Here is an 8121-nt window from a genome sequence, read left to right as displayed (position 1 = left end):
AAATTTATTTGGCAATTACTATGTTTCAACAATAATAAAATTATATTTAAGGATGCATGTATTTTTGGTGATTTTATTTTTAATTTATTTACAAAGGAAATGCCAATGACAATATGAGTCATATATATTCTTGACAACGTACAAGCTGTTACATAACAATCTAAAGATTCACAAGTTTGACTTATATAAAATAATAACAATGCTTAAACAATTTAATTAAGAACCGACTTTATTGGGTTAGGAATTCCCTTTCTCATCTGCTCCGCTAACTCGGGTTGGCTTTCTTCGAGACCTGGCAATCTGTCGAATAAACTAACTCGCATTTCATCATCTAAATCATTCTCTTCTCGTAACGCACAGAAGTAAATCATGAAAGCGCCGAGGCTGACCATAATTATAGGCGCTTCAAACCACGGCGCATCCCTGTTAGACTTGACCCGGTGAGCCATCGTTCCTGATGCAGCTTCACTCTTTGAAAACTGAATTGGCTCATCATTTTCTTCAGCTTTCTTTCCATACCGACGACAAAAGCATCCTTCTGGCTTGACAGAACTTCTTAGGGCGATTTTGGTGACATCAAAGACACGTCTGCACGCACCGATTCTAAAAAAGAAAAAAAATTTGGTTTGAAAGTCTCATAAATTAAGAAATTTTGACAAAATTTTGATGAACTTGCCTTTGTAAGATCATTTTTCCAGGCTAGATGGTTTGTTTTGATTTCAGCGGCGTCTGATTGGCTGAAGTGTCATCGCTCTCATTGTTCCAGCCAATCAGCAACGAACGGGGGCGTAACCGGCAAATTTCAATAACAAAGGTCGATCAGGTGCAATAATAATGTCTAATTAGGTCTTTTCATCCCAGAATTTCTTCTCCCACATTGGAAATCCTTGGTGTCTGAGTTCTAGAACCCGTTGTCACTGTGCAGAATTCTTCAATGGCCGAGAAAGGTGAAATTTGTTTTTTAAATCTCGTTTTAAAATGGAAATTTTCTATGTTTACATACTCAATCGGTAGCCAAGTGTTATTTTAGTCTGATTGCCCTTATCAGCTCTCGCTGTATTTGAACGGTGAGAGTACAACTCATTTATAATTTTCAATTTGCAGAGGACGAAATGGTCGACAAGTCGAGTCCGAGGAGCATCGAGCTGCCTGACAAAATCAGGGTTTTTGACAATTTGAAGAATGCAAAAAGATTTGCCATTGACATCGGTAAATAAATTTATTTTGTATTTAATTTTGTACAAAAAATTAATTGATACTTTTAGGTGGATCACTTACCAAAATTGCCTATTACTCAACAATATCCCAGAGACGAGTTTTGTATGGACCTTTAAATAAGGAGGAATCTGCTTCATACGAGGTTTTCAAAACAGAATATTCTGGAAAATTTTAAAACTTTATATTATGTAAATCATCAACTTTAGGAGACGCTTATGTATGATGTGTCTGAAGGAGCTCGTTTGCATTTCATCAAATTTGAGACGAGATACATTTCACACTGCTTGGACTTCATCCAGCAAAACTTGGTCAACGCTCGTGATCACATGCTTGGCAAGAGCATCAAGGCCACCGGGGGTGGATCGTACAAGTACACGCAGTTGATCCACGAAAAATTGGGCTTGTCGTAAGTTACAGAGGCCAAAAGTATAATTAAAACGAACTGGTCTTTTGCCAGAGTTGACAAGGAAGATGAATTGGGCTGTCTGATCAAAGGCTGCAACTTTCTTTTGAGGAACATGACTGACGAGGCCTTTACTTTCTGCCGACATGCAACGCCGGAATACACTTTCATGAAAGCTCAATCTCATATTTTTCCCTACATCCTGGTCAATATTGGTTCAGGAGTCAGCGTTCTGAAAGTATGATGTTGGTATAATAAATCAAATCGTAATGTTTACTCTAAAATTAAAACAGGTCGAGTCTGAGGACAAATATGAGAGAATCGGTGGCACAGCTACTGGAGGAGGAACATTTTGGGGACTAGGCTCACTTTTGACATCAGCGAAGGTATTCAAAAAGTTTGAAACTTAGTGGGAAAAAAAATATATATTATAATAAATTTTTCATAATTGAAAAGTTGGAGTTTTACAATAATTGTTGTTATTTTACTATTCATTTTTCAATAAAGGGGTTTGATGAGCTTTTGGCTTTGGCGGAGAAAGGTGACCACAGAAATTTGGACATGCTGGTCAAGGATATTTACGGTGGTGACTACCAACTTCTTGGCCTGCCAGGAGACCTCATTGCCTCGTCATTTGGCAAGGCGATGCACGCTCAAATCCAGAAGGACAAAAGCAGCGAAACGGGCAGTGAATATTCCGAGGCAGACATTGCCAGAAGCCTCCTCTTCACAATCAGCAATGATATAGGGCAAATCGCCTGCCTTTACGCAATGATGCACAACATGCCAAGAGTGTGTATCATTTAGTTTATTTCTAAATTTGCCTATAGTAAATTACTTCTTTTCTAAGCAAGTGACGAAACATTTTCTAGGTTTACTTTGGTGGATACTTTTTGCGGGGTCACCCTCTCAGCATGCACACAATTTCCTTTGCCATCAACTACTGGAGTCGGGGACAAGTGCAAGCACTGTTTTTGAGGCACGAGGGCTACTTGGGAGCAATAGGTGCTTTTCTAAAAGGAGCCGAAGAATGCGGTAACCATTAAAATAAAATTATATTTTTCTCCATCTAATTATTTGCAAACAGATTCTGACAAGTATTCGTGGATGGAGAACTTAGCTGGCAGTGCTCACGAGCTCAATTTTACAATCGACCCAATGCAAATGGAGCCTGTTTCTCCTCCCGCCAATCTTGTTCTCGGGCAATTGGAAATGGATCGTTGGGAACATCCAGTCACCTGCTTTCCCATTTTAGCTGACCCTGAGAATTACAATCCGGACACTGTCGACTTAAATAAAGATGCGGAAGCAAGGTAATAATCTGGGAATATCATTTTGTAGGAATTATTTAAAATTATTCTTCAAGATTTATTCTTGGATAATTTCAATTTATCCTGTTTCCAGAAATTATTGGTTAGAATGCTTCCGAGACGCCACTTCAAAATATGTTGACCGAGCCATCCAAAGTCAGCCTCACAGTGAAACTGCAGAGGAGCGTGCCCACAAATTTAGAGACAAGTACTTGAACCGACTGCAGTACCTTCAGGAAAAACCCTTGTAAAAATTGAACTCCTCAATTTATTCCCTCAAATCATTTCTTCTTCTTAATTTTCAGTGCTTACGGTAATCTAACTGTGCGAAGTTTGTTGGACACAATTGAGCACCTACTGAAGGAATTTGATTTCCCTGACCCGTACTTAATGCAAAAGAAGCAGGAGAATGAGACTGCATTGGCTCTGCTTCCGGCACGACTGCAGCTTTTGGACCAGCTCGACGAAATGGATAAACACCACGAGCTGGTCAAAGCTATTTTGGCAGGCAACATGTTCGACTGGGGTGCCAAAGAGGCTGCTGCTCTCATGTCACAAAATGGTTTTGGCTTGGACGAGGCTTCGTCAAGACTGCAAAGTAAGCCGAGTTATAACATGAAAATATTAGTCCAAAAAATAAAAAAACAAACATGATTTTTACATAAATGTGAAAATTTTGGCTTTTTCAAATCTTAGATCAGTTGATTAAAAAAATGAATGGTAATTTTGCAGAAAGACCATGGCTAGTGGATGGGATGGACTGCTGGCTTAGAAGACTGGATGGCCCTGCTCACAAATGTGCAGCAATTTTTGTGGACAACAGTGGCATCGACATTGTGCTCGGCATCATCCCCTTTGCTCGAGAGCTTCTGAAACGCGGCACCGATGTGATTCTCTGCGCCAACTCAGCTCCGGCTCTCAACGACGTGACGCACTCGGAGTTGCAGGAGCTACTTCGAAAAGTGAGCACCATGTGCCCCATCATCGAGAGCTCCCTTCGAGATTCAAGACTGGTGGCTATGGGCACAGCCCAGGCTGGACCATGCCTAGATTTAAGGTAAGAATATATTTTATAACAAAATTTTAATTGTGTGGTAGGAACTTCTAATTGTTTTTGCTGTGATCTCCTGAAATTTTGAATTTCAAGGATAGAAATGGATAGAAAATTCCATTTTTTCTTTTAATCGGTTTTTGGAATATATATTTTTTAAACATTGATAATAATATTTTGAATGAATTATTACTTTGCAGCATCAAAAATTTGCATTTCTTTAATTCCAGCCGTGTTTGTCGAAACTTGACCAACACTCTAGTACAAAAAGAGGTGGATTTGATAGTGTTGGAGGGCATGGGCCGCGCCCTTCACACCAACCTCACTGCCCGGTTCACTTGCGAGTGTCTGAAGGTGGCTGTGATCAAGAACAGATGGCTAGCCAATAGGCTAGGCGGTGAAATGTTTTCTGTCATCTGCCAATATGAATCGCACGGAGACAATTGAACTGTCAGCATACTTTTTTTAGTCAAATTGGATATTTCTGGTGAAATTTAAAAAAAAAAATTATTTCAAAGCGCTTCTGTGAGCGAAAGACGGATAATGTTTGGGCTTCTTTCAAGTTTATTAGATCATTAGACAGATTGTTGATAAATCAAAAGAAATTTTCTCAGGAAAGTTTTTTTTATAATATTTTTATTATTTTTTTACCTAATTATTTTTGATTAATATATTTTAAAATTTAGAGGCTTTAAAATACTTAAATTGACTTAAATAATTTCAGCTAGACTGTAAATTAAGGATTGAATGACTGTACAATTTTACTACACTAGACCATTATGTACGGCAATAAATTTTGCATTTATTGTACAAATATCTGACGCTTACCTATTATTAATTGTTCTTTTTGACACTACTATGATAATTCACACCCTGTTAAATTCTGCAATTTGGTCCAAGTGCCGAGCAAGTATTTCACTGCTCCACCCATTGCGGCGGAAACAATTTCAGGGCCAGGTAAAAGTAACCTTGAGACGGCGCGCTGCCTGAAGGTTGATTGACCTACTCTCTTTATTTCTCAGGTAGGCTGCTCTCCCTCGCAGGGAGTTAACGGTACCTTCAGAGAAACATGGCTGCCGTTGAGATGCACTGCTGACACACAAGATCCAAATTTAGCCACTTTTCGCACCCTGCAGGAAGTGGAGCACTGGCCGTGGATGATAAGGGAGAGCCGTAAGGAAAATGCGCCACCTCGACGGGCTGACGCGCCTCACCTTTGCCGCCAGTCTTTTATTTTTTGGTAAGTGTTAAGTTATTGCTCTAGTTTGCATTGCGGGAAATGTGTTTCCAGATTGTTGGCATATATAATATTTTATTATTTTAAATGTTATTTTTTTCTAAAGGGGTTCGAGCAGCTGAGGATGAGAAGGAATATAGAGGAAAGTACATAGGAAAACTCAACACCTATGATAACCAGGTAATGATTTATATTTGAAAAGTTATTTTTCTTCATAAAATATAAAATTGATTTTTAAATGGATTTTATTTTGAGATAAAATTTTATTTAAAAAAAATGTTTTCTTATTTCTTTATTTAAATTTTTGATTTTTTGCTTAGGTCTCAGGTGATGTGTATGCTGTAGACGAATACACTTTCCTACTTGCAAAATTCACCTACGATGGGACGGGATCAGATGCATTTTTCTGGTCAGGGGCAGCGTCCAGACCAGGCCCTGAAGGGTTTATCGTACCTGATGAGTACGGCACGTGAGTCACTTATGCCAATTACCTTAATTTATACTGAATCAAATTATTTTTATTTCAGCACAAATGTCTTAAACAAATACTACAATAAAGACATCACAGTCAATTTGCCCGATCGAAAGAAATTAACTGAGGTCAAGTGGTTGGCCGTCTATGACATCAGCGCCCAAAAAGCTTTTGGAGATGTCTACATTCCTGAGGAATTTGAACCACCGAGGACGCAAAGGATTTCAAGGCTCTCGAAAACTTCAAGAGGAGTCTCATCAGATTCAATTGAAATAGTTGACTCAAAAACCATTAGAATCAAAGGATTCAGCTACGATGGAAGTGGAAAAGGTAAAAATAATATAAATATTTGAAAAAGCTTTAATTCAATATATGTAATATGCAATTATTCCAAAATTCAGAGACATATTTTTGGGTCGGCGGTGGTCCCCAGCCTTCCACTAAGGGCAATAAAGTTCCTGATGACATGGGATAGTGAGTTTTCATCTTGATATTTATTGAAATTGTATTTATTTAAACTATTGAAGTTTGGATCGCCTGAGAAAATATTATGACGAGACTGTGATTCTGCAATTGCCTGGTGACCTGAACGTTTTCCAAATTGACTGGCTCAGTGTTTATGACTTGGAGACCAAACAGAGCTTTGGTTCCGTCATCATTCCCGACAATTTAAATGTGCCACCTTCTCTTGTAACTGTCATTGTAAGGCCAATATATTTTCAATTTAAATTGCCACTGATCATGAACACAATTTTAGCCTCACAAAAGCTCCCTTCCAAATTGCGCTCAGTTGCATAAAGACTTTCAGGTGAATTGGGAGGTCTTTGGCCCACAAATCACCATCGAATTGGTCGGACAAATTCGTAAGAAATTTTTGCAACTTATTCTCGAATCTCATATAATATGCATTTTTTATACTTGTAGCTGAGGACTACTACATGGCTTTTGGATTCAGTGGATCTACAGAAAAATCTCAAATGATTGGAGCCGACCTCGCTGTGGCTTACATCGACGGCGCCCGTGGATTAGCCATAGATTACAATATAACTGCAAAATCACCAGTTGGAAAGTCTAAACTACTTTGTTCAATTAATAAAAAAAAATTAATTTTAGTGCACAAAAGTGTTGGGTCGGTACAAAGGTGTGTGCAAGGACTTGGTAGTTGGAGGATTAGACGACATTCAATATCATACGTCCTCTCGCACTGATGGAATCACAGTCATCACGTACAGAAGGAGCCTCATTCCTGGTAATTTTTAATTTTAAAACTATCTTCTTGGCCTAAAATAAGTGACTTGCAGCTGATCACGGTGACCAGACTTTCCCTGGAGAGGACACGGGACCCATTTACGTAGTTTGGGCTCTTGGTCGTTTGGACGAGTCAAAAGAGCCGTCTTTCCACGATTTCTATCCCAAGGCTGACGTGAAGTTGGAGCTGGGTAGAAAAGACTCAAAGAAAGAGTGCTTCGACTTCACAAGAACCAATAATGAATTCTTGTAGGAGCATACAAATTTAAAAATTTCGAAATTTTTTTTAAATTTTTTTGCATAGACCTGCCTGGAACATTGACAGAATCTTTGACAGAACTCTCCGCACATTCCAAGCAACGATAGGACCCTCAGGTGGTAAGAGGGGCTACCAGGGTATCACCAGAAGAGCAACAACAGGACTGGCCTGGTACATGAATGGCTTCCTGATCCCCGAACTCACCATGAAGCGAGGGTTGACATACCTTTTTAAGGTGATAATTATTCATTCAAAATTTTAATTAGTGATAAATTTTTATTTCATCAGGTGAAAGGTGGCAACAATCCTCACAGTGCTGAGCATTATCACCCATTGATCATAACTGATGAACCTGCCGGTGGTTACGATCGGCTGAGTGACGATGCCCAGAAGGCCGTCCGTGTATTGGCAGGCGTTGAATTCTCAAGACGAGGACAACCAAGACCCACAGCAGCTGGCCCTCTCTGCTTGGCCCAACACTCGGACGCCAGAGATAGACGTTTGGATGACGATTTTACTGATTTCAAGAAATTCAACCGATCTTTAGTTTTCAAATGTGATGACGGTAGGAATTATTTTGCTTGAGTTTTATTGAAACGAACAACTCAAACTTGGTTTTAATCTGCAGGTGAGGCAGCGTCTTTGGAAGTGACTCCCAACACTTCATGGCCTGATGTTGTCTACTACAATAGCTTTACACACCCCAACATGGGTTGGAAGATTCACATCATAGACAGTTTTGCCAAATCTGGTGCTCGCACTGTAGCGCCTGCTATGACTTTTCTTTTAACTGTGACGTTTAATTATTTTTTATGAACAATAAATGCTTTTAATTTAAATTTTAAAAACTAATTAATTTTTTATTTTAAAATACATATGCCGTGAAATTAAAAAAAAAAAAAATTATAATGTCACTCTGTAAT

At 38.9% G+C, this 8121-nt stretch overlaps 1 protein-coding gene across 3 annotated transcripts; it reads left to right on the top strand.

The window, feature by feature from the left end:
- The first annotated feature begins 785 nt into the window (after positions 1-785).
- On the top strand, positions 786-8050 carry LOC132193271 (4'-phosphopantetheine phosphatase). Of its 3 annotated transcripts, none has more exons than XM_059613871.1 (14): positions 786-947; positions 1105-1209; positions 1266-1360; positions 1425-1624; positions 1676-1859; positions 1915-2007; positions 2129-2413; positions 2494-2656; positions 2709-2934; positions 3026-3178; positions 3237-3529; positions 3664-3988; positions 4213-4939; positions 5005-5157. In XM_059613871.1, exons 1-13 carry the CDS (start codon positions 935-937, stop codon positions 4427-4429), a joined length of 2352 nt encoding a protein of 783 aa, XP_059469854.1. In that variant the 5' UTR covers positions 786-934; the 3' UTR covers positions 4430-4939; positions 5005-5157. The 3 variants fall into 3 exon arrangements, with proteins under 3 accessions (XP_059469854.1, XP_059469855.1, XP_059469856.1); XM_059613872.1 differs by having other exon boundaries at positions 5009-5155; XM_059613873.1 differs by lacking the exons at positions 786-947; positions 1105-1209; positions 1266-1360; ... (7 more) ...; positions 3237-3529; positions 3664-3988 and adding exons at positions 5326-5399; positions 5540-5688; positions 5747-6021; ... (7 more) ...; positions 7487-7763; positions 7827-8050 and having other exon boundaries at positions 4453-4939; positions 5005-5222.
- Positions 8051-8121: the final 71 nt, after the last annotated feature.

The sequence above is a fragment of the Neocloeon triangulifer genome, unplaced genomic scaffold, assembly GCF_031216515.1.
Source record: "Neocloeon triangulifer isolate White Clay Creek 2 clone unplaced genomic scaffold, ASM3121651v1 ptg000003l, whole genome shotgun sequence".
Lineage (NCBI taxonomy): Eukaryota > Metazoa > Arthropoda > Insecta > Ephemeroptera > Baetidae > Neocloeon > Neocloeon triangulifer.
Note: the sequence above shows the minus strand (reverse complement) of the source record. Positions and strands in the feature narration are given on the sequence as shown.

What these genes read in the sequence shown, in the direction of transcription:
- LOC132193271 (XM_059613871.1), top strand. An exon ending in AAGATTTGCCATTGACATCG is followed by an intron (nt 1,210 to 1,265) that starts GTAAATAAATTT and finishes TGATACTTTTAG; the next exon opens with GTGGATCACTTACCAAAATT. An exon ending in GGACCATGCCTAGATTTAAG is followed by an intron (nt 3,989 to 4,212) that starts GTAAGAATATAT and finishes CTTTAATTCCAG; the next exon opens with CCGTGTTTGTCGAAACTTGA.